Source organism: Setaria viridis, chromosome 5, assembly GCF_005286985.2.
Source record: "Setaria viridis chromosome 5, Setaria_viridis_v4.0, whole genome shotgun sequence".
Classification (NCBI taxonomy): Eukaryota; Viridiplantae; Streptophyta; class Magnoliopsida; order Poales; family Poaceae; genus Setaria; species Setaria viridis.
This window is the reverse complement of record NC_048267.2, coordinates 18,777,645-18,803,602: the sequence shown is the minus strand read 5'-3', so window position 1 is coordinate 18,803,602 and position 25,958 is coordinate 18,777,645. Positions and strand designations below refer to the sequence as shown.

Genomic DNA, 25,958 nt, shown 5'->3' with positions numbered 1-25,958 from the left:
TATATAATAAAGTACAAAACCTTCTTTTCCAGAAAAGGAAGCACAAAACCTACAATTTTTCTAGCAACAAACTAACGAAAACACACGTCATGATCAATAAAACTTTTTCATAGTCTAAACCATGAATTGTGTTATGCAAATGACCCATCCAAATCCACCACAACACAATCACGTCTCCGGTGTGCTATATATGTCCCATGCAAAAACTGTGAGGACACGCCAAAAAGAAACAGAGCAAAAAAGAAAACACGGCCGATTAGTTAGCCATGGGCCATGGCACATGGACATCCAATTAATTGGAAGCATTGTAATAAAAGAATGAAATGTCAAGCGCATTGCATGTATTGCACGGATGCCACATATCTTGACATGGCATATGTATTTGAAGAAATTATTCTTTAATAAAAAGGCGTAAATCCTTTCTAAGTGCTCCCTCCGTCCCAAATTACTATTCGTTTTAGCTTTTCTAGGTACATAGCATTTGCTACATATCTAAACATAATATACATCTAGGTGCATAGCAAAAGCTATGTATTTAGAAAAATCAAAATGAATAGTAATTTGGGATGGAGGGAGTAAGATGTTTCAAAATCAAGATGCGTTGCAGAAGTGAAAGCCATGTTAATAAATGTTTCATTCCTCGACAAAAACACAGGACTGAATAGATATATGATCCATATTCTCCAAATATTTTGTCTTCAAACTCTCTCCATCTCTTCCACCAATTTTTTTCCAATCATGTATTTAAGTACGAAAATAATCCACCTATCAAACATTGCATGTACGTATATACAAGTACAAAACCTACTTTTTTCAGCAAAATGAACAGATTAAACCTACAACTTTTCCAGGAACAAACTAAGGAATACACACATCGATCACGACAACTGCATCATGTTCTAAATCTTGAATTGTGTTCAAATCCACTGTTCTAAATCTTAAAAGATATCTGAACTTTTAAGTGACCGGACGCATCATGCCTTCTGGCGGGGAGTGGAATCGTTGTATCCGATGCCCTTCCTTTTGGTCGGGAAGATCAAGAACACAAAGCTCGACAGGAACGACATCCCCAGCGGCAGATTCTTAAGAAGCTCGTTGGTGTTGACGCCAGCGTTGGGGAAGAAGCACCTCTGCAGCCCCACGTCGCTGAACGCCACGGTGAGGAACACCACGGCGGTGAAGAAGGCGTGCACGTAGTCCAGCGGGCGGAGCCGGAGCTTCTGGAGCTCGCCCAACTCCCGCTTCTCCTCCTCCTCGGATAAGTTGAACACGTTAAACCCGTGCGGCGTCGCCACGCCGAAGTAGAGCTTGCGGTCGCGGCCGATGACACTGTCGGTGAAGGAGAAGAAGAGGGAGAAGACGGCCAGGACGCCGACCAGGACGGCCGTGAGCCACCGGTTGGAGGTGGTGCAGTTGCCGTGGTTGGTGAAGGACGGCGACAGCGCCTGGTACGCCAGCACCGTGCCCGTCGGCAGGAGCTGCGCCAGGTTGGCCGCGCTTGACATCACCTTGTCTGTCGTCGTCCCGGAAGAGCTTGGTGCCATTGGCATGGTCAGGGGTTCATCGGTTCCCTTAGGTGTCGTCGATGCTGTGGCGTTGGTGTGCGAAGACATCTGGATCACGGTGGCCAGAGGAGAAGATGCCATGTTAGCTAGGACTAGGATCCTTTTGTGTGATATGGTCCAATCTTGCGGAAGAGTAGCTGCTTATATAGGTGAATCCTGGATCGTGGAATAATTCCATGGTTGGCGCGTTGATTTGTCTTGACGGGTGTTGCTGAGGAAAGCCTATGAATGGACTTCAACTCTTCATGCATGTGTGGTCAGCCAGTCTTACCATGAAATCTTCAATACCATGTTTTCAGGCTTGGTATCCTACTTGGAATTTTCTGCAGATTTTTAATCCATCATGAGTGGACAACATGACGCCTATATATAGTGACTCGCAGCGAGCTAGTTTGGTTCTCACTGTGACCTGCGTACCATCGGACGTGGGGGACGAAACGGTCGCTGGTGGGCGGACCGATGGCCGACGACGTGTGGATGATCGGGACACTCACGGTGTCCGGGTGTGGTGCGGAAAAGGATGCAGCTTTCTGCTAGTGGACGGACCGTATGCATTGACTTCTGAGAGCTGGAAAATCCATATCCATCGGGCAATACCCTGCTTTGTCGTAGCTTTGTGCCTGGTACATACCACAGGCCAGCATGGAGAGAACTGCATGCCGTTTGTCCACACAGGCAAAGGGATAGGGTGATATTTATTTCGTCGCATCGCACCACATCTTTGTACCTCTCCTAGCACTATGGAGTACTCCTTGAACTAATATTTTCATACATATTAGCGTAAAAGATGTACGCACCCTGAGTTATTCATGGGGAATTGTGTTGTCAGGTCTTTTTAATGGCAGTTATATATAACAAAGAACTTATTTTTATAATAATTCACCAATTAGCCACCTTATCTTGTCAATTCCTAAGAGAATTAAACGAGCAATCATCCAAATGTGTCTAAATACCTTATATTTAGGACAAGTTTTAAACGCTTGGATGCCTTGTATTACATGACGGAGGGACTATAATTTTTTCAAATAAAATCACTATTATAGATTTGCCTTATCACCGCCACCTCTAGAATCCACATCACTACAGGTTTTGATCCTCGTATCACCGTCGGACCATGAACCGGCAGTGATGCCTATTAAAAAAATAAAAAAATCCCCAGCCCGCATCCTGCTGGCTGCGCCCGCCGCCCCATTGACGTGCCTCATTCGCGCCGACCCCGCCTCCCCCACAACCCACCCGACTCCCCTTGTCCCGGCCAGCTCCTTGTCCCGACCAGGACAAGGGGAGGCCCAGCCTACAGGATGTGGCTGGAGAAGGGCCACATGGGAGAAGGAGATGAAGAGGGAAAGAGAGAGGAGTGAGGCTTACCTCTCCGCTCGCTTGGATCTCTCCACCGCCGGATCTCGTCACCATCGGATATCACCATCGTCGTAGGATCTTGCCATCACCACCGGATCTTGCCACCGCCGAGCTCCCTGGCCGCCGCCGCTCCTTGCTCCAATGGCCGCCTCTACCACTCCTCGCCATAGGCATGAGGTGAGGGGCGAGTGGAGGAGAGGAGAGGGGAGGGAGAGAAGGGGAGGTCGGAAATGGAAGGGGAGGAGACGACCGCCGCTTCTCGCATCGCCGGAAGCCCGTGGCCACCGCTCCTCGCGCCGCTCATGCTAGAGCCCCAAGCCCACGCCACACGCTACCCAAGCCACCGGGGGCCCGCCGTGCCAAATCTGGAAGGGAGGGGATCCGGCATGCATGGGAGGTAGAGGGAGGCGGCGCGGGGAGGAGGCAGAGGGAGGTGGTGCCAATCCGAGGAGGCAGAGGGAGGGAGGAAGTGGTGGGAGGTGTGAGAGACGGAGTGAGGGAGGGGAGGTGGGAAGCATGAGAGAGGGAGGGACAGAAGCCTAGTGTGAGGGAGAGGGAGGCGTGCGGCCTGGGGATGGACTCAAAATGTGAGTTAAGTGGATTGAATTTATTTTTTGGGTCCGTGCCTATTATCTCTGGCAGGTGGTAGGAAGAGCCGGCGGTGATACTTTCACCACTGGTTTCAGCCAACAACCGACTGTGAAAAGCACTATCACCGCCGGTTTTAACGCTCGCTGCCCCTATCTTCTTCTAATCCGGTGGTGAAAAAACAACACCATCAGTTCATCTTGAACCGGTGGTGATAGACCATTGGCGAAGGCAATTTCTGTAGTAGTGAATCCAGCCTCTCTCTTTCCATTTCCATGGGGTATGTGAATTTCATGATATTATGAAACTATGGTGAAACTAAACTCATGTACAATCAGGATACGGGGACAATTTTGGGGATGGAGAGAGGCATGGTCTGCTTCGTTGATGTATCATAAAAGGGAATAATAAGCGATGGGAACTCCTCGGCGGCGCCCATCCCCAGTGATCTAGCCTAAGACTCACAGCCTCCATCAACCTCAGGTCTGCATCTCTCGTGACTCTTGTGGAAGAACCACCCAAATTAACCTAGCTAAAGTGTGCTAAGCATCGCCTCAAATGCAAACAGATACTTTAATCGGATCAAAATGGTAGTCTGTCAGGTTTCACCTGATACAACCACGTATTTTCGATGGAAACAAGCATACAACATTCGTACGAAAGACGAGCCCAGAGATTGCAACAATCCAGATAAAAATATTACAGAGGTCCCAAATTAATTTATTACAAACCGAGTTTCAAGCATAAAGTAGTTCAGAGTTCAAAGCATAAAAAGTGTTCAGAGTTCAATTGCAGTGGAGATAAGCGATAGTTCTAATGTCGATACACGATACCATGGTGAAGCCGTCCATGATATCACTCACCACGGTCCTCGCCCACCGAGGATGGGTCCCACTCGACCGTCCATCCCGGAGGGATCTGGGACGGTCAAGTCACACTAGCAATCATATCATCAACATCATCATTACCTGAAAATATAGCCACAAGCAAGGCTGAGTATACTAATACTCCGCAAGACTTATCCGTCAGGTGGTATCTAAGCCACTGACTCCTATACATGCAAGGCTTTTTAGCTGAGGGGTTTGTTTTTGCCAAAAGCTTATAAAGTGGATCCTTACTTTCAAGTTTTAGCGTCAAGTTCTAGTTGATTAACCATTCTAGGTAAGCACCTATGCTAAGCAAGCATGGTAGAACAAGCAATTTAACCAAGCATCAATATTAAGCATCATCCTTGTTCATCTTCTTACTCAATGTAGGAAAAGTAATCAAGCAGTCCCAAACTGTGAGAAGCAGATGATTCAAATCGAGTTTCTTAACCTTGCAAGGTGGACCTAAACACATGACATATGTGTACCACGACAGGTTCACATATATCAACGGTTCCTGTCAATTCACGGCGCTTATCCAGATCCCACTTTCCTTGGATACAAGGCCCCACCAGTCCCCAGAATGACACCGTGCCATGGCCGCACTTGTACCCACATGATGCATCAGGGGAACCTGGTTCCAGAGAGAGCGGGGGAAAGGTCCATGCTGGTTCAATCCGGTACTAGGCTTACTAATTCCCCATACTCTCAGCATGTATTTAGTACATTCAAACACTTGACCAAGAGTCCCACACATTTCGACCTTAGCAGTTTTTCCTCTATACAGATGGGGCATCAACCACACTACAAGAAACACCCTCCTCTAGATGCGTTTTATTTTTAGGTTAGATACGCTTTATTTCATCTCTAGTGAATTATAGATACGCTTCACTAAAGCGTGTTTGGAGCGTCTCCCCATGGACCGTGTCAAGAACTGTAAACACATTTTGTCAAACGTGTCTACAAGATAAGAGACGTTTTCTAGAGATGGTGACAAGCGTGTCTACCCGACATGAGATGTTTTCTAAAGACAGTGCTAAGCGTGTCTCATAGAAGACATGAAACCCTTTGCAGAGATAGTGAATTACGTATGTACGTCTCATAGGGACGTTTTAAATTAAGCAAAATTGATGCGCTCTTTGTATTTTTCTTTCTCAATGCTAATATAGTTTCTAGAACTATTTTTTAATATAATACATGCATAACCATATTTACTTTGGACACCATAGAACAGATGAAAAAGTACATGAAATGTATTCATTTAATATTAGAGCAATAGAGTCAACAACACAATTAGTCATCCCCATACATTTAGATATTACATATTCCCTTAAAATATACGTGCTGCGTTCTAATTCTATTTAAAAAGCTTTACGCAAGCAGACGCATACTTCTCTTCAATTCTCAATCTTCGCCTATGTTTATTGACATGCTTCTATGATCCTGCAAAATAAATAAATAAATTAATTCAATAAAAGTTCTAGAAAATACAACACCACACATATTTCTGTGATGAATTAAGAAAAAAAGGCTTAGCTAGCGATAGAAGTGAAGGTTATTTTTTAATGATTGCAATATTATACTCAAAAGTCTTGACTTATTCTACACACAGCCACACAAGCTAAGAAGTTGCAATATTACACCACAACACAAATATAACCAATTTATTTTTCTGCCACATTCACAAATAGCCAAGTTAAGATAAAATCACCTATCCAAATGAAAAAATGACAGATTCCAAGGATCAATCCACTTAGTGCAAATTGAGACGAAAGAGAATAAGTTTTAATGCTAGTTAGCATATATGCATATACCAACCTCATCGAGTAGCTTTTCAAACTATAGATTGACACTTTCAGCATGTGCACACACATCAGTACATCACAGGAACTTGTATGCAAGTCGCAGTTACTTTCACAACCGTGTCATTGTAGCAATGGACTAGACAGTTAGAAGGAAATTATATTTTCTCAAATTATCACAATGAGAGAAAAGTTTGACAGAGTAATGCAGACTTCATAGGAAGTTGTTTAGACCAATAGGACCACAAGGACTAACCCAAATTTGTTGGTCTCCTTCACCATTTTCATTTCTTCCTTGTTATACCAATTCTCAATAACTGGCGCATTGTGTGGGAATATATTAAAAGTATACTGCAGCAGGGACAAAGACATTCAGCATGAAGAACTCATGACCAAAATAATTTGATATATGCTCACTACTGGAAAGCCAAATTTCCTTGTCAGTACGAAACATTAAGGTATCATTACAACCACTTAATAATATACAAATACTAAAAAAATATAGCACATCCGAAAATTGTAAAAGGTAAACAAATGGTATGATAAATAAATACATAACGTAAGCTACCTGCTAAGTCTGTAGAAAATAACTTTGCAAAAGCTACCTTTCACCTCGATAGTTTCTTTTGCTGCCATTGGACCCTATCTTGCACTGTAAAAGATTTCACACTTGATGTTCTCCTAAACCACAGTAGCTTGGAGCTAGCAGTAATATAGCTAGTAATTGTGTATATGCAGATCTCACACCCCTAGAGAACAAGTGAATTGTCAAACAAAGATGCAGCATGCTGTAAAAAAAAGGATTGGTAACATGAGGTAGTAAACAAGATCTGTGGAAACTACTTTAAAGTTTTCAACATTCCTATAATGGTTAGCTTTCTAGATGAAACATCCAAGAGGTTCTGCAATATAGAAAAACCTTCCATCTTTTGTATTCCATTCCATTATGGCTAAGGTGCAGTTCTTCTAACACAGTTCATTCCTGAATGCAAAATAGATGTATTACCATGCAACAATTACAATAGGCAAATTGGGGGGTTACAAAGTTGTGATAGTGAGTACTAGAAACCCATCCATTGAAGTCAGACTACTGCTTTGCCAACTTATTTTTTCTTAATAATCTTCAAGCCACACAAGTTGATATGCCAAATTCGATTTCTCATGAAAGATACATGAAACAGAGGCAGTTATAGCATTGTATATTTAGAAGAAAAAACACCATTGTTTCTAAGGTAATATCAAATTATTTTGCAAGAACAAATTAAATCAAGCATCACTAATATCAAATTATTTTGCAAGAACAAATTAAATCAAGCATCACTAATACTGGAGCAGATGCAAAAATGTTCATGCATAAAACAAAAGAAGGTACCAAGAGCCTATACTAAATATACTTAGTATTTAGTAGTACAGTGGCCTCCAGCTCACCGAAAGAAAAAGTTGTGTCTCAAGCCACACTCCACCTGTCATTGTGGATAGTTTTATGTGGACGTCAATCATTTGAATAATTGTGTTAAGCTTGGCTACTCTGCAGTCCCAATACTAATTAGTACATGAAGCAACATTAATCAATATATATGCAACTGAACTCGAAAAAAAGAAAACAGCAGCTACCCAAATCCATTTATATGCAACTGAATGAAAGGTTCTGTCCTATCTAGTTCCAGTGCTCTTTAATAAACAAAAATTGTAACAAATAAAAAAGGCCAAGATCTCAATTTGTGCTTGTAGAAAAATTCACTATGCACAAATAAAATGAACATAGAAAAAATCATGATTAGTTGCCCCCATTTTATTGGCTTCCTAGTTGCAAGAACAAAAAACAAATCAGGGTGCAACACCTACTAATAACGTGTAATGACATATGACTAGAAATCTAGAATATCTATTATAACATGAGTAAGAAGCCAATCTGTAATCTGCACTAAATTAGGTCATACATCAAAAGAAAAATGAATAAAAACACAAAGACAGTGATTCGTAGATGAATCAAATACTGCCAGAACAACAGCTATGCTTATGTAAACATGCAGCAATCTAAACTTTTGAAAATAGTTAGGACCATGCACTGATTTTTTATAAGAATATATGATAACTTTTCAAAGCAATGGTATCAGCGGCAGTGAAGTATGAAATCTGCAAATTTACCGACTCAATATATATGACACTTAATTGACAGCCAAAGATACTGGCAGATAAATCATCTCTAACAGTCTGACACAATGCAAAAGAAAAATGTGGCATTGCTGCAAAAGATCCAAGAGCAAGCAACTACTAGTTCTACTTGTGCTTTGGAAGCTCACCGAGGGGATCTGTACTGCCATAGCACCGTTGCTATCTTGCTCCTCAGTCAGCAACGCCTTCGACTTCTCAACAAGACCAGCCTCCTTTGGTGAGGAGCAAGCCGATGGCACGAGCTTGCCACACACTAGCGTCTCCACCGTCGAGCTCATCGTGTTGTAGTGGTCGAGCTTGTCGCGCATCGCCCATTCGCCCCCACGCCGCTGCGGTTCTTGCTGGAGATTGGAAGGGAAACGGAAGGTGAAGAAGAGTCTAGAGTTCTGAGTAAAGAAGAGTCTAGAGTTCTGAGGAGAAAGGAACGGATAAGGATAACTAAGAAAGCAATCTCAATACACAGGAAGAACGCCAGAGCAATTTGATTACATACGACGATGAGCCTGAAGGAGGGCGGCGACGGGCCTGGCGGTGGCGGCCTGGAGGAGTGCCGCCACCGGGCAGTGGTGGGAGGTGCAGGGCGAGGGCGCGGAGGCGCGCGGGCGTGGAGACGACCCGGTGGCGGTCTGGCGGAGGCGCGGTCGCGCGGAGGCGGCACGGTCGGAGGAAAAATGCTATTCTGTTTCCATTTCGACAACCCCCGTCCCAAATTCCGAACTGTTCCCGGATTTTTACAAACCGTTTCTGGATTTTTTTCTTAAAAAAGGAAATGGGCGGGTTAAATGTGGAAAAATGGGCAGGCGGAAACATGATTTTTTCCGTCTATTTTCAACACTATTCACGTTGGGCATGCATATTGCATAGTTTTGATATAGAAAATATATGTCGAAGGCAGAAAAGATTATGTTTGTGAGTTGGTTTCTGTGTTGATAGATGATTTGTGATCCGAGGTTGTTGGTTCAAAGTCCAACCATGACTATTTTTTTAAATATTTTTGAATCCACTTTAATGGTGCATTCAATAAACGTATCTAGAAGCGCTTCTACCCTGAGACCTATATGACACGCTTTCTTGAGACATATCAATACCATCTAACAACGTATCTAAATAATAATCATAGAAGTGCTTTCATCAAAACGTGTCAACATCACTTTTAAAACGTATCTAAGTTGCAAATTTTGAAGCATTTTACTAAAACGTGTTAACAACCATGTCTATTGACGGGAGCATACAAAATATAGATACGCTTTCAATAGCATAGCAATCCAAGCGTGGCTACCACTATGTTTTGTTGTAGTGCCATTTCAGAGCATAGTACCAGGCCCCACCCTCAACCTTATGATTCCAACATAAGTAGACAAACAACTCCTATATCTCGCGAGTGATAGGAAATCACTCGACTTTAACCGTATCCCTATTTAGCATAGCAACTTAACATGCTAGTATTCAAGTCATGGGTACTAGGAGCATATAACTAAGGTTTCAAGCAACTCCTATGAACTTAATGCACAAACATAAGTAACATAAGTATTGCATAATTTGGAAACTAGAATTATGCTCCGGGGCTTGCCTTCTTGTTCTGAGTTAGCCTTGGGCTCTTCTGAATCGAGGTTCAGGTCTTGGGTTATCTCAATCAAGTTCAATGCAGCAGGAGGGTGTTCCTCTTCAGCTTCCAGGACCAAATTGTATGTGTCGTCAGCGAGGTTAGCTTCTACACGAGATGCATATGCATAAAATTTCATTTATAATCTTTCATAATGTAGGTTGCATTTCATTAATCATTGCGAAAGCATAGGGTACATTTTCGGCCACATTCACCTAGACAAGTTTATACACCTTTCTTTCTTTTTGGCCACATTCACCTAGACAAGGTTTATAAACATTTCTTTTATTTTAGCCACATTCACCTAGACAAGGTTTATAAACATTTCTTTTGTTTTAGCCACATTCACCTACACAAGGTTTATAAACATTTCTTTCCTTTTAGCCACATTCACCTATACAAGTTATAACCATTTCTTCTCTTCACAAGGCAAGTGTGGTTGGAAAGAAAACATAGATTCTAATTTGATGGTGATTGTTTACACATATAAATTCATAGAAACTTACCATTCAAAAGGTAAAAGGTGGTGTCATGTTGGTACTGTTTAGTAACCCTTTTTAAGAGTGATAATGTTACTGCTGAAGAGCATAAATAACCATTTGGTGAGCCTACAAATCCTAGTAGCAATTATCCTTATTCAATAAATTAGCTTTTAACATGAATAAATATTTTAGGAAGCATCTATTAATATATGAACATGAAATTTTTACAGGAGCTTTCCCCCTACACAAGATATCTACTGTAAACATTTGAGATGAATTTGACATCTACAGAATTTATTAAAAATCAAATAGTGTTAAAGTGCAGATTATGGAAAATGATTTTTAAATAGATTTTTATCATCAGTTTAGTTCCACAATAGGGACTTCATCACTAACATAGGCTACTGTGAATTTATCATGATTTTATCAGCATGAGAACTATTTATCCCATAACAAGGAGATTAAACAACATGTATTTCCTTAAGCAATGGAAAAACATATATTTCACAGGAGCAAGTATTTTTACTAGTCAGACATGGACATCAAGAATCTAACAAAATTTATTTTGCATTTTTATCAATTTTACACTAATTATCATGCAAATAACAATATTAGGAGAGCAATTAAGCATTTGGATTTAGAATAGTATGAACACCACATAGACTCTACCAACACAAGTTGTGGATATGGAAAATACATGTTAAAAGGAAGCTAACAAAATTGGTTTCACAATTTTTAGACCACTATATGATTTATAAAGCATCTAATGGCTTTATACAAAATAAATTATAGCACTAGATACAGGACAGTGACATGCACATGAACATTTTTGAAATAAACTAGACATCATCAGGAACTCAACAAAACAAGTTTCACATTTTTCTCATTTTTCTACAATTGTCTGGGTATTTTCCAAGTTTCAGCCGTTTAAATGCATTTTTAATCAAATGAGTTTCACTTTTACCGAACGCCCCTTGAACTTTTCAAAAGCTCACAACGAGGCCCCTATATTTTATCACCTAAGACCTTGGAAACAAAGTTGGCTTTGCAATGTGGCCCTTGGGCCGGCCGGTGGCGCTGGTAGTGCTATTCCGGCGAGGAGCCACCACGGGGGTGCGAGATGAGGGCGGGGGAGTGACGAGGGGCTCATCAGTGATCCTTTCATTGTAGGGCTTAGGGTGTGAGGGTGGCCGATGGTGGTGCTCTGCGAGGTAGTGGTGGTGCGGCCGCTGGGGCTTATTCACTTCCAAATTACATATGCATAATATTCAAGACAAGATCTTGCAGAAGAAAAGAATAGACACAATATGCGAAAATCTCGTAGGATTCCTGTTGGACGAGGTCATAAATCCATAAGGAGAATTTCATTACGGTGGATAAAGTTAAGAAGCACCGAGCAACACCTCGACGGGAAGACCTCGACAAAGATCCTAGAGCTATATAGCTAGCTAGTTAGGAATTAATTATACTATATATATATATATACTAATCAAGAATTGTATATATACTAGCTAATTGTATAAGAATTGTATATATAAGTATGTAATAGTTAAATTGATTTGTTTAAATACTATATATAGTTTGATTGATTTCATTAATTATAAAAAAACTCTCAACTAAGTAAAGGGGTACGTGATGCACAAAATTATAGGCGCCATGCAAGCGCCTGCATGGCGCTGTATACACGCACTTTAGTCCCGGTTTGTAAAGAGGAGACCTTTAGTCCCGGTTTGTAATACCAACCGGGACTAAAGGGGTCCGTCCAATGCTTGGCGTGGCAGCCCCGTTAGTCCCGGTTGGTTTTACAAATCGGGACTAAACAAGGGTCTTATATCCCGGTTCAGGGATCCGTGATAAAAGACCGCCCCCTTTTATCTCGACGGATTAATCCCGGATGCATTTTCAGAAGATATGCACCCTACGAACTGGTACCAATACCGAGTTCTCTAGCAGTGATAATAGGAGCAGGAGAATCATTCACTACCTCTAGGGAGCCTAAATTGTAATATCTAGAAATTAATAAAACTTAGAGTTATTGGATTACTTTTTGTGTTTTTCTTAATTTTTTTAATGTGGTAATGTGATTTCACAACAAAAATCATAATATTGGACTTAGTTGTATTTAATCTAGCCTCGCTGCCTTTACCTATTGTCTTGGCGCAAAAGCCCACGGACTCTTGATGTCAAATAAGACCAAGTGCATAAATACAGAATTTCTTTCTTCCGAAAAATATCTCTCTAGCATCATCACTCTATCATGATAACTAACTACTTTAAGTTTGTGAGCTTGACTAACATGCAATGTTCGTTTAGCCCTTGTTTACTTCCGACAAAACTCCCAACTTTGACACTATGTAAAAAGAAGATTCCCCATCACATCAAACTTGCGGTACATGCATGGAGTACTAAATGTAGACGAAATCAAAAACTAATTGCACAGTTTTGTTGTACTTTGCGAGACGAATCTTTTGAGCCTAATTAGTCAATATTTGGACAATAATTCACAAATACAAACGAAACGCTACAGTATCGCATTTATGGCAAAATGCCAATTTGGCACCTCCCAACTTCCCAAGTAAACAAGGGCTTACATGTTTACTCCGAACAATAAGGTTTATTGGACCCATGAAGATTGTAATTCTAATTTTTTGAAGACAGATTAGTGATGGTATGAAAAAACTCTAATACCCTTACTTATTGGTCACATGCAGTAAGTTTTGGCATTTAAATCAGATTTGACCACTTAATTAGCCAGGTAGTTAGATGTATTTTCTACAATTGGACTCTTTTGTAGGATTTTTTTTCAAATAATAGAATTGCACTTTTTATGGGATGGAGGGAGTAAATGTACATCCACGAATGAGTTTGTCACGTACTTCCTCTGTTCCAAATTATTATTCATTTTGACTTTAGTATATATCTAGGTGCGTACCAAAAGCCATGTACCTAGAAAAGTCAAAATGAATAGTAATTTAGGATTGATGACTTCTGATGCTGGCATTTTAGTAGATTTATTCCAGGATTTAACCGGCACTATACTTTCAATGGTAGGTGATATGCTCCTAGATAGCGAGGTACCGGTGGTGGTTTCGTCAATCTTGAGGATCTACCGGCTCAGTCTCTCGGAGGTGCTCATAGGAGTAGTGTTGCGTGCGTATATTCGTAGGAGCTGAGTGTGCGTGCGTATTTGTGAGCGTCTACATCCGTACCGTGTTTCAAAAAAAAGTGTATAATTTAGTTGATGATGTCAACGATACCTAAAAGAAAAATCTCAAAGCTTATAGAGTAGGTACACCAAATAATATATCTTTACCCCTATCTTAGAAACGAAATAGGATCATTATAAGATATTTTATTAATTCTTAAGATTTGCGCTCAGTCTTGGAGATGTTCGTAGGAGTAAGATGTGTGTATACAAATCTACGGGTATGTATTGATGAGTGGCTATATCTACAATTAGTGTGTTAAAACGAAATTAGTGTTGGATGTAAGGACGAATGCTTTGTCGCCACTAAAAAATTGCTGCTTTGCTTGCATTCCCCGAGCCCTACCGCCTCTCTCCATGTTTTTCGCGCCATCCCTCTCTCGGCCGTAAACGCAACCAACGCAAAAGCAAAACCCTACCTCCCCCACCGCAACCGCGGCGTGCGGGGTGCGGGATGGTTGTCTCCTTCAGGCTCTCTCGCCGCGGGCGCCGCATCCACCCGCCGCCGCCGCCCGCCTCCACTCACGTGACCGGTGATTCGCGTCCTCACGCCGCGGCATCCCTTGACGTGCCGCCCCCGCCTCTTCCGCCGTGCGAAGTGAGCTCTCTCACCTCATTTCTCCCCCCACCATCGCCGTCGTCTATGATGATCGTCTTCTCGATAGCGATTACGTCCTAGTGGATGGATTCATGGATACCCTCCTGCGTCATACTAATGGATGTTTTAATTTCGTTTTTCTTGGTTCGTGTAGGCCGCCGTTTCGCGGCTTCATACTGGAATTACTGCTCGATCTGAATTGCCTGACAGAAATGGAACTCTTCCTGTCGAATTAGGTGAGACCACAATCGATTTTCCAGTAGCAATACGCCTTTCCCTGCCCAATTTCGTGATGATATGTTTTGTTAACTGTTCGTTTCGTGTTGGAACCCTTTGTGCAAACACTCTCTTGCTGTAGATCTTGAGCCGTCCTTTGCACTGAACCTGTTTCCGGATGGGTATTCAGTCGGAGAGCCGGGCAAGGTCTGTATGTAAATTGCAAATGCCTGTTTGCTACCTGCAGTTTCAAATTGCAATTGTTGGTTTCTCTGTGCAGGGAATGCTATTGTATCTGATTGGTGATGATCCAAAGAAGCAGCCATACAGCAGGGCATCGAGGGCTTTGCTTTCTGTAAGTATTAGTGTTTATTCTAGCTGTCGTATCTTTCATTATTATAAATAATCTCTTCCAACAATGACAATATTATCAGAACTACTATGCGTTTATCATGGTTTGTTGGTGTTCTTTTCTTGAACCAAGTAGCTCTGCCTGCCATTTGACATTCTTACTAGCTAGTCGAACTTTTCAAGATTCAATCGCCTGATTATTTTTTTTCTTTTGCAGCTGCTTATGCGTACATGTCTGTTTAATAATACATTATTTGATTGTAATATATGCTTACAGGATATTGAGCATGGCTGCTTGCCTCAGGACATCTTACACGGCATCCCTTGCAAATTCCAAAATGGATCTACTGTGTGTGAGGTTAGCCAAAATGGTACCCTTGTTTTGCAACTTCAGCATATTTGTATTTATACTGAGGTGTGGTCTCTTTACACTGTCCAATAACTAGGTGAGGGACTACCGATCTGTTTTCTCTAGCGGTGATGATTATTCAGGAGATGATTTCCCAAGAGTGAATAGAGTCCATCTTAGATTGGGCACTGACTGTGTTGTGAAAGATCTGTCTTCCATTGCAGATGCTTCATGGACATATCATGATCAATTGGTGAGCACTTCTCTAAACCTGCGATAGGGAAGATTTTATGCCACTATTACTTTCAAGTTTCAACAGCCCGCCTGGTTTATTTTGGTCTTTCATATTTCAGACTGCCGAGTCTAGCATCCTGAATGCCTTGCAACCCAGACTTAATTTGGACCCTACACCTTGCCTTGAAATGCTTTGCAATTCAAGAGCTAAGAAGGTACCCTATCTTTCCTGTTTCTGGATTTGAATTCAATCTTTTGTCCAGCTCATAAAGTAAATTTTCTCTTGTAATTTTGTGCCAAACACTATGCAAAATAGATTGATCTGGGTCTAAATACGGAAAGAAAGCATGGTAAAGATACCTCAGTTCTCATGATGTCTACCAATCCTCCTGAAAATTGCAAGACCAAGGAATTCAACGTCTGCAAAGGTGCAACATTGTGCATCGAGAATGCAGCTCTAGAGGGAAAACCAAGTGGATTATTGAACAGCTTGTCAATTAACTGTCCATCCACTATCCATGTTAACAATGCCAAATCAGCTGCAAAGTCTGATACTGACAATACCCTTCAATGTTCTTCAACCCTTCCAAACACCTCTGCCTTGTGTGACAGAATGACTTCTGATTATTTATTTCATATTGAAACTGAGCAACCACAAAGGGTGAAAGTTCTTCCACAGAAAACAAAGAAGCTATCATATCTTCTGCGTGAGAAGCATGAATTCAAAAAATGCAGCACTCCGAACAAAAATGGAAGGTCGACTTCTCAGAATTCCAAAGGCCCTCATAAGTCAACAAGTTCTCCAAATAAGACAGAGCTTGATATAGGATCTCAAAAAAGACTGCAAGTTGAGGCTAAGGTAGGTCAGAAAATAGGCAACAAGGACATGGAAGTGCATGTGCCCTTGTCAGTGCCTCCAAGGGATCGATGTACATCCTTGAATACAACTAATCAAGGTATTGAGAGAATCCCTGAAAAGGTGGCCCCATTTGTGGACCAGAACAATTCTGATATGGTAGATGTCAATGACCGTGGAACTCCCTTTGTAGCGTCATTCAGTGGATGTTCAAGAAAGGCAGCTTGTGAACCTCTTGAGGATATGTCTGCTACAAAATCCCAAGGTACTGCTTCAAAGAGAGAGGCCTCCGAAATTTCTATCATTTCTTTGAACCAAGAATGTAAATTGAAAGGGAAAAGGCAGCAAAATGTTGATACTCAGATGAACACACCCTGTAAGAACAGAAGCTTTGGGGAGCCAGCTGTTACTGGTGACATTAACAGTCAATTGGACATTGATCTAGAACTAGATAAGGGAAGACATCAAATTGAAGATACAGTTCTTGTCCATATTTCTGCCTATGCTCCTGAAAGCTGCAAGCCCAGCAAATTCAATGTCTGCAAAGGTGTAGTTGTATGCAGTGAGAATGCAGCTCTAGAAGGCATGCAAAGTGCGACGTTTAACAGGTCCCCGTTGAATTATCCATCCTCTGTCCATGTTAATGATGCCAAATCAATTGTAGAATTTGATCCTGGTAGTACTATTCAATCTATTTCTACCCTTACAAACAGCTCTGCCTTATGTGATAGAAAACAAGATGGATCAATAACTCCTCCTGACAATTTGCTTCAGAGTAATGAAGAGCGGCCACAGGTAACAGTTTCCCAAGTTGACCGTGAAAACAGACAAACACAAAAGGTGACAGTAGTTCCACAGAAGAGAAAGAAGTCTTTGAAATTGCTGAATGAAAGGCATGGATCAAAAAACCATAGTCCTCCAAACAAAAGTGCAAGGCTGAGTTATCAAAATTCCAAGGGACAAAAGTCAACAGGATCTTCAAATAAGGAAGGGTTTCATTTGGGATCTCCAAAAGTACCACAAGTTGAGGTTAAGGTAGGTCAGATAATAGGCAATAAGGACTTGAAAGTCCAGGAAAAGGTGCCCTTGTCAGTGGATTCAAGTTGTCATCCACATACTTCCTTGAGCACAAGTAATCTATGTGTTAAGAAAATCCCTGAAAATGTTAAATCATTGGATATTTGGTCGAATGAGCGTCACGAGGCCCCAGTTGTAGACCTCAAAATTTCTGACATGGCAGATCCCAAAGGTAGCAGAATACCCTCTGTAACCTCACTCAGTGCAAATTCAAGTAAGGCAGCTTGTGAACCTGGTGAGGATAAGGGTGCAACCGAACCCCAACTTAATGCTTTGAACAGAAAGGTCACAGAAATTTCTTCCATTTCTCTGAACCAAGAAATCAACTTGAATGGCGAAAGGCAGCAAAAATTCGATATTCACATTGAGTGTGAGAACAGAAGCATAGTGGAGCCAGCTACTACTGTTGGTGTTAACAGCAAACCTGATATTGAAAAGATTCTATCTGAGGTCATCCTGACTACCCAGAGGTATTGCTTTGTACATAGTACAACCTTTTTATCTGTTATCATTTATTTATTAGAAAATTGATGCATCAAATATGATAGTACTGTTCAAGTTCATTATCTTTCTGCAGGCATGGACTGAACGAAAAGGCTGCTAAAAGTGATGTTCTTGAAACATCCTGGTTATTACCACCATGTGAATTCTTCCAGTTTGAAAATGTTGACGAAATTCCATCTATGAGGGATGAAACCATGACATACAATGTGTCCAACGGAGCTACGAGCACCTGGAAGATTAGAAGACTTACTTTCCACCCTTCACAGTATTCCTCCTGTAATGATGTGTTTTTTCTCTAGTAGAATCAGTTTTTTTCTTGTAGAATCATATTTCGCTTTGAATCCCATTCTTTTCCTAAAGGTCATCGTGTACAGCAGGTTTGGTTGATAAATCTCTGTACACACTTTGCCTGCTTGAGTCAGAATCGCTGGATAATCAAATAACTGTGGGAGCCATCTATGGAGATGAGCAAGTGCACATTACTACTCTTTCAACTTCTGTGAGTATTACTTAATTAGGCTGTATCATAAGGTTATGTTGCCTCTTGATTTCTATCTTACTCGTGACACGTTTTGCAGTGTCATGCAGAAAAGTTTGTGGATCAATTTATTTCACTGGTAAGCATTTTCTAAAGCAATCACTATTTTGCCACAGGAAGTTAGCCTGTTCTTTTTTACATTTTCGGCATTGTGAGGCTGCTCAATTGTTCAAACCATATTGTCACTCCTTGTTTATGAAGTGTATATAAAATTTTATACCCGTCTTTTTTCCTTAGAATCTAGGGATGAGCAATCATCAAACATTTATGATCATTATCAATATGATACTCATTTGGTGAAATTTTAGTTTTATTTATCAGTTCTGCATTGTTCGTGTAGATGAAACGTGATGGATACAACCTTTGCAATGATGAAGTCTGCAATGAATCATCTGAACTCAGACAGGTAACCTGAGGAATAGTATAACTCTAGAAAGTCGGTAGCATTTGTCTTTTGGCATTTTGGACACTGAAGCATATGATTTATTATTTATATCGGCACATGCTGTTCGCAACAATTACTTGTATGGCCTTGCCTTTTTCAGCAATCCGAAGATGTCTCTCATCTAGGCTTCCCGACTGGAGAAGATGCAGACTACCTGTTGTTCTCACCTTCTGCTGTGAATAGTTTACCGATTATCACGAACAACAAAGTAGGCTGTACAATCCAGAATAAGCTTCCAGATTTTCATGCACCTCCTCTGCAGCCATTGACTCAGCAGTTGGTACTGACAGAACAACCACTGACCTTAGAAAGCCCAGAAGCATTTTTCTTGAATCCCAGTCATCTGCCAGGCGGTCAACAGTATACTGGCCAACATCTCCAGGACCAGGGTTCATCATTTGCCTGTAACCCGTTTGCGACGGATCCGCTCCAATTTCCATCTGCCCAACCATCTCAGGAAGTTTCTGTGGATCAGTACTTGCAATGCAGAGATGATATACTAGGATTCAGTGACATATACAGTGCAAGTAGATACAACCAGTTGCATCAGGAAGCTTTGATGGATCAGTATTTGCAATACCGACATGATTTACCAGGGTTCATTCACACGTACGGTATGAGAACAGCTGCAAGAAGGTACAGCCAGTGGCGGCAGGAAGTTCCAATGGGCCAGTACTTGCGATACAGACATGATATACCATGGTTCAGTGACGCATACGGTGCAAGCATGACTACAAGAAGCTACGGTCAATGGCGTCAGGTTTACACACAGATGGGTAGTGTGGTTTACCAGTGGGATCTACCGGCTTTCGGCAGGCAGATTCACAACAGCCCTCCACTGCATAATGGGTGGAGCATACCACTGTCGGAGCTGCAACCGATAGGGAGCCCACAGATGAGCTCCAGGAGCATGGACTTTGATGGCAGCGTCACAAGCACACCAGTTCGGATCCCAATGCATCACGGTTACCAGTTCCCGTCGCAAGAATTGTGGTGATGTGTGTTGGGCGCTCTGTTGCTACGTTCTTGGCTTCTTTCATGTAGAGGATATAGATTTCGTTACAGATAGTAGTTGATGTGTGAAGTTCCTTGTTTTGTTGTTGCTGTGTAAATGAGCGTACTGTCCTATACTTTTGTAAGGTTTATCTAAGGGTTCTGTAACTATAGCGCCTCATTCTTCATGAGTGAATACATTAGTTTGACAAAGGGAAAGACATTCTGCCAGAAACTGATTTAAATTCTCTACTTCCATGCTTCTTAGTTCCGGTCCAGTTTCCTCTGGTCATGTTCTGCCTTTTGTTTTATTATTACTCAATAAAATTTGCACATATGGTCTAACTAATATTTCTGTAAATACTTCAGTACCTTACCAAACTGATAGCGTTGACCAGATAAAAACTCCTACTGATAAAAATTTCAAAGTATGTCGAATAAAAGTTGAAATGACATTACAAAATAGTTCTACAGGAAGAAACAAACTCCTAGGAAATTAATCGCAGAAAAATACACACAAGTTTAATGAACAGCTACGCTTTACACACTTTACAGGAAAAACGTCCGTTTTATGACTTTCCTTATTCGCAGCAGTAAAAACCAAGCTAGCTTCTTGCAAATCATCCGGGTCACAACTTGCACAGTGACGGAGCACGTGGCTTACGCATACGTAGAAAATGTCGCTTTCAGGAATTCAAGGAAGGCCTGGGGCTGAATAGTAGCGCCACGCTTGAAAAATGAAAAGTTGAATCCAATGCTTCTATATGCCTTGACAAATCAACGCGGCATTGGACGCCTTCCTGGCCGCCTTCTCCGGTTCTCCCCCTTCTTCTCCCTCACCAACAGAGATCAACGAAGTGGGTGCTCGGCGAGCTCCAGAGGCTGCGTGTGTCGGTGTTTTAAACCCAACAATCTACTGAGGGTATTCCGAGGCAGTAGATTGGTCGGTGGAGGATCGTCGAGAACTTGATGGTAAAAGCGAGGATACAAGGTTTAGACTGCCAGAGTAGCGTTTACCCTACGTCCTGTTTTAGGGTGTTGTATATTATGCCCTGTACTTGGGTGTTGTTTGGTGATCTTGGTTCAGATTGCCAATCTAGGTACCCCTGCCCTTCTCTATATACTTCAGGGGGTGGAATTACTAGTCCGTTACAATGGTAGGAGTTCTAATAGGATTACAGAGGAATCCTAGTAGGAGTCCAGCTTCTTCCTTCCTTGTGGGTACTAAGAATCTATCCCCGACAAGCACCGGAGCGCTTCATAGTGAAGTGCAGCAGCACTCCGAGTATTTTTCAGATCCTCTCTGAGTAGTTTCATCTTGCTTCGAGTACTTTCTTCGGCTAAATCTTCAAAATGCTTCAAAACTACCATGAGGTTAGGATGTGCTCAAGCCTTAATCATCTTGATTTTGTAATCTTCATCATGGGAATGTAATATGGGTGATGGTGAAAGTTGCACTCCACCCCGAGTCTTAAGTTGAATCGAAGAATCAGATTGAGGGTTAATAAAATCTTGAATCTTAATCTTTCATCTTGAAAAAATCAACTGTTGGGTGTAACTTATTAGCCCCTGAGCCTTGGAATGAATGGAATAATGAATTCAAGGGTTTAGTGAGCTTAGTCTTCACACCAGTCATCATCTGAGTAGTTATGCGGCCTCTAGCCCTCGAGCTTTGGAGCTAGGTGAGCTGTAAGAGCCACATCAAGTAGTTATTGGCGCTGAGCCCCTGAGCATAGAAGCTAGCGAATCCATTGCAGATACGCCGAACAGTAATTGGCACTTAGCCCCCAAACTTGGGAGCTAGCTCAGCCATTGGAGGTATGTTGAGCATCCTAGATATCATCGTCATAGCATGACCTGCAAAAGGAGATGCATACATTATGTAGCATAATGTAAAATTTTGGAACTACTAAAATTTATTCAGTGATGAATGTAAATTTTTTGTATCGTGCTCTTGTTTCGGTCATATTTCTCCTTAGTAGTTAGCCTGTTACGTTTAAACTTCCAGTCCCTGTTTAGCCGTTGCCACCGCTCGCATGGGGTTTTTATCTCGTGTACGCGTACCGGCACTACCGTTGCACGTCCGAGATTTTTGTCTCATGTATGCGTACTAGTATTTTTGCGTGACAGGAGATCCGAGGCTTTCACAAATTAAGGTGTGTTCTGCTCGAGCATATTAGCGACCATTAAGAGGATACATTGAGAAAAAGTAGTTGACATTGCAAAAAAAATAGAGCGTGATTTGCTAATAAAGTAGTCGTTAAGACTTTTCTGCCTTTTGGTGAGAAGAGCGTGTGTTGTGCGCAAAAAGAGCGTGTGTTGTGCGCAAAGGATTTATGCATCGATAGGGTATAGCCGCAGAGCCTCCAACACTCAGTCCATCAAACCTGTAGCATAACCTTCATAATTCGGTGTACCAAGCTCGTGGCTGTCAGTCAGCATACCCATGAGCAGTCGGTAAGGTGTAGCCTTGGAGTAATTTCCATCAAGTGCCGTACACAAACAAATAGTTGCCGCATTGACCAAGCACGCCGTCAATGAGATTATATTGGAAAAAATAATTATTAAAAAGTGATTTAGCTTGATTTATAGACGATTGTTGATAAAGTTGTGGTGATTGTTGATGAAGCTGACTAATCTGAATTGATTCGGACTAGTTTTACGAGACCCATCTCCGACTAGTTTCTAGTCGAGACCAGTAGTCGCCGAGCATCCCGGTGAAGTCGAAGTATTCGACAAGTCACGAACTTGCAGCAGGAAAATCCATCCACTTATGTCTTTATAATCCTCCAGCAGCAATTTACTTGCTCATGGCAGATTTCTTCTTGTAGGCTTTCGTGTGCGAGTAGTAATTTTCATGTAGTTAAATTTTCAGCCGTAAGGAGCAGCGCAGCAGCCATGCTCTGCTCGATCTCGATGGGAGTGCTGTTACGATTCGGCTTTCCTGTGAACTTGATTTGATACGTGGCTGAGACTGCTTGATTTTTTTTTTCCGCTTCGGATCAGATCAGCAGCGCAATGAGTGGCATGTTCAGCTAGGGACTCGTTTAAGATATTGATTCTCCGACTCGACGACGCGGAGGACTTCGTCGGCTCCTTGAGTTGATTTAGGCAACGTTTGTTTAAGTTTTTGCTTTTTAAAAGCTGGCTTTTAGCTTCCCTTCTTGGAATGCTGGCTTTCTGAAAGCTGACTCTCGAAAGCTAAGATATATTTGGCAACCTAGCTTTCTAAAAGCGGAGGGAGGACGAGCAAGGTCCTTCCTCGACGCCATCTGCTCCGAGGACGCTGGCGACGCCATCACCTCCACAAGGTCATGTCCCTCGAGGCTGGGGCCGAGGTCGCCGCCGAGGAGGCCGTGCTCATGAGGATGCTGTGGAGCATCTGGTCCGCCAAGGAGAGCATCTGGCGGGACTTCGTCTGCGAGGGCCCGGTGCCGGGGCGACCGGCGGCGGGGCGGACCCGCAGCCCAACCGGCAGCTGACGCTCGGGGAGATGATGCTGGAGGAGTTCCTGGTCAGGGCCAACGTCATCCGGGATAACCTCGCCGTGGCGGCGATGGTGGCGGCAGCGGTCCCCGCGCAACCGGTTGTTCCGCGACCGATTCAGGCAGTCAACAATGGCGCCTCCATCTTTTTCGGCAAGTTCGGGGCTGCCAATGATGCCGGCGCGGGCGTGATGGGTTTTGCACCGGTGGAGATTGGGGATCAGGCGGCGGGCGGCACGAGCTAAGGGTGGCGGGCAGCACGAGCAGGGGCGGAGGGAGCGTGGCGGGCGGGCTGCGCGATGGGGTGGAGGGAGGGCGGTGCGACGGGCGCGAGCAGGGGTGGAGGTACGGCGGTGCGGGATGCGGAGGGTGGCGCGACGTGGAGGAGGAGGTGGATCGGGAAAAAGAAACGTACCGTTTCAACACTTTACCGATGGCGGGCGGGTAATTAGTGTCGAAAGCTCATGAGAAGCTCATTTTTTCTCCTTTCCAGCTTTCCATTGTAACGTGGCTTTCCAGACCCACGATAAGCTAGGCTCGAAAGCTGGCTGTTTCTTTGGGCTTTCGGCTTCTGGGGCCTGAAAGCCCAAACAGGGCCTTAGTAATTTTCTTCGATAATTTTCTTCGATATTGAACTCATCCACCAGCGGATACTGTCGGCGACTTCAATCTTTAATGGGTGATAATTTTTTTTGATGAGCTCCTTCAACCTTGTCCGATGATCTCGACGATCACCCATACCTAGGGTACCAGCTGTCGGGCATGCATCCTAGGTCCACGAGTAGGCCCTGAACGGCCCACTAAGGGACGTACTCGGACATGATGAAGACAAGGGGGCTACGCAACAAGAGGCGTATCCTACTCAGATTAGTTAGGTGTGCATATGGAAACTACTCGGTCTACACTGAGTAGAACTCTGTAATCGTACCCGACTAGGATTCAAACTTGTAACCCTACCCTCCCGAGTATATAAGGGTGGGCAGGGACCCCCTCAAAGACAACAACTCCAGTTCATCTAAGATCAATACAACCAACTCACAGGACGTAGGGTATTACGTGATCTAGCGGCCCGAACCTGTCTAAATCGTGTTCCTTACGTCACAATCGACTCCTTGATTCTCGACGGCCCTTACTGCACAAAAGACCACCTAGAGTACCCCCTAGGCGGGTTGTCGGTCTAAAACACCGACAACTAGCGCGCCAGGTAGGGGAGCTCGTCGAGTTTCTCTGCGTGAGCTCGATGGCACCTGTCGTCATGAAGCTTGTTTTCACCTTCGAGACAGGCGCAACTTTCGTTTTCGGTTCCTAGCTCTGTATCATCAACAACGCTGGATCATTTCAGCACCAAATCATCAACATTAAGGAGAAGAAATCTCTCAGCAAAAGCTTTTCTCAGCCGAAAACAGAGGATTCGGCCAGGTAAAACCGAAATTTCAAAATCAACAACCCCGAGCTCAACTACGTGTCGGACTCGACCCCAGTTCGAACTAGTCGGTCCCAACCACTTCCCAAATCGACTTCGACTCGAAAACGGTTCCCATACGGACTCCGCAATGCAGCCAAAGTCCACCAAGGTCTCCTCACTCGAACTCAACTCGAACACGGGAAAGACGAAGACGACCACTCCGACTCGGACTACGTCTCAGAGATCCCGCTGTCAGGACCAGCCCAAGGTCTGGTAATAATTTCAACATCGCAAGACAGATTCGTCCACTGGCCAGGAATGAGACCATCCCTCCTCACCCGCGACTACGAGTCACGCCTCGTCGCCCACATAGACAACCTCCCATACCAGAAAGGTGTCCCACTTACCTCATGCCGTGAGGAAAGTTCCACAGAAATCGCAACATCAAGCTCCGGAAGCTACTACCCAGTCAGAGAAGTCTTTGTTATTACTCAAAATAACAACGCGGGTACTAGCCAACAGCGAACCCCTCGACGGATAGCACAACTCGACAACGTCTCAGAAGACGAGTTAACAGCTAACGCCCCACAAGACGAAACTTCTGATCAAAGAAACCAAAGAAGGATGCGCAATCTTACTCGAGCTGAACGCCGACAAATGCTAGCTACAAACATTCCCATCACAAGCATTTGACGCAGTACCGGCTCAAGAACATAACACTCCACTCGAGGCAATTGCCTCGATCAACCTCATATCAACGCTTATACCTCGAGACAGAGACAACGAAGTCACAGCTCAACTCGCGCAGCGAGGCAACGGACTAATTGCACAACTCGCAGAACAAGCTTACAAGCTACTCGATAAGGAATCACCAATCCCGTCTGTTCCCCGCATTACAGCTCATCAAGAGGGCAGTAGAGGTGCTGCAGTTAACAACAAGTCTCACGAAGTACAAAGGAACAACAACGAAGTAATCAACCAACCAAGGCAACATAGCCAAGGTTCAAGTAAACACAACGTTCCAGTACGACAAAAAGATGTTGGAGAGGTCAGTTGCACCAACTCCGCAAAAGGTCCTCGCCATATCCGGAAAAATTATGAAGTATCGAATTTTAGCGATCTACGAGAAATAATCAACAGTCGACGAGAGCGAGAAGTCGATAATTACAACCACTTTCCTACCTTCACAAATCGGGTAATGAGGACAAGATTACCCGAGAAGTTCAAACCAACAGGAATCACTAAGTATGATGGCAAGCAAG

At 43.0% G+C, this 25,958-nt stretch overlaps 2 protein-coding genes across 4 annotated transcripts; one reads left to right on the top strand and one right to left on the bottom strand.

The window, feature by feature from the left end:
* Positions 1 to 610: 610 nt before the first annotated feature.
* Positions 611 to 1,859, bottom strand: LOC117855638 (protein DMP10). The gene has a single exon (XM_034738024.2). It carries the CDS (start codon positions 1,644 to 1,646, stop codon positions 975 to 977), a length of 672 nt encoding a protein of 223 aa, XP_034593915.1. The 5' UTR covers positions 1,647 to 1,859; the 3' UTR covers positions 611 to 974.
* Positions 1,860 to 14,011: 12,152 nt separating this feature from the next.
* Positions 14,012 to 20,058, top strand: LOC117857959 (uncharacterized). 3 transcript variants are annotated; one of them, XM_034740897.2, is made up of 13 exons: positions 14,012 to 14,243; positions 14,398 to 14,479; positions 14,602 to 14,666; positions 14,740 to 14,814; positions 15,088 to 15,168; positions 15,257 to 15,412; positions 15,513 to 15,608; positions 15,710 to 17,796; positions 17,904 to 18,106; positions 18,208 to 18,329; positions 18,409 to 18,447; positions 18,709 to 18,774; positions 18,914 to 20,058. In XM_034740897.2, the coding sequence occupies exons 1-13, from the start codon at positions 14,100 to 14,102 to the stop codon at positions 19,808 to 19,810; spliced, it is 4,113 nt and encodes a 1,370-aa protein (XP_034596788.1). In that variant the 5' UTR covers positions 14,012 to 14,099; the 3' UTR covers positions 19,811 to 20,058. The 3 variants fall into 3 exon arrangements, with proteins under 3 accessions (XP_034596788.1, XP_034596787.1, XP_034596789.1); XM_034740896.2 differs by having other exon boundaries at positions 14,018 to 14,243; positions 18,205 to 18,329; XM_034740898.2 differs by lacking the exon at positions 14,602 to 14,666 and having other exon boundaries at positions 14,193 to 14,243; positions 18,205 to 18,329.
* The last annotated feature ends 5,900 nt before the right edge of the window (positions 20,059 to 25,958 follow it).

What these genes read in the sequence shown, in the direction of transcription:
- LOC117855638 (XM_034738024.2), bottom strand. Translation starts at nt 1,646, where the DNA reads ATGGCATCTTCTCCTCTGGCCACCGTGATCCAGATGTCTTCGCACACC.
- LOC117857959 (XM_034740896.2), top strand. Translation starts at nt 14,100, where the DNA reads ATGGTTGTCTCCTTCAGGCTCTCTCGCCGCGGGCGCCGCATCCACCCG. An exon ending in TTACTACTCTTTCAACTTCT is followed by an intron (nt 18,330 to 18,408) that starts GTGAGTATTACT and finishes CACGTTTTGCAG; the next exon opens with TGTCATGCAGAAAAGTTTGT. An exon ending in TGGATCAATTTATTTCACTG is followed by an intron (nt 18,448 to 18,708) that starts GTAAGCATTTTC and finishes TTGTTCGTGTAG; the next exon opens with ATGAAACGTGATGGATACAA.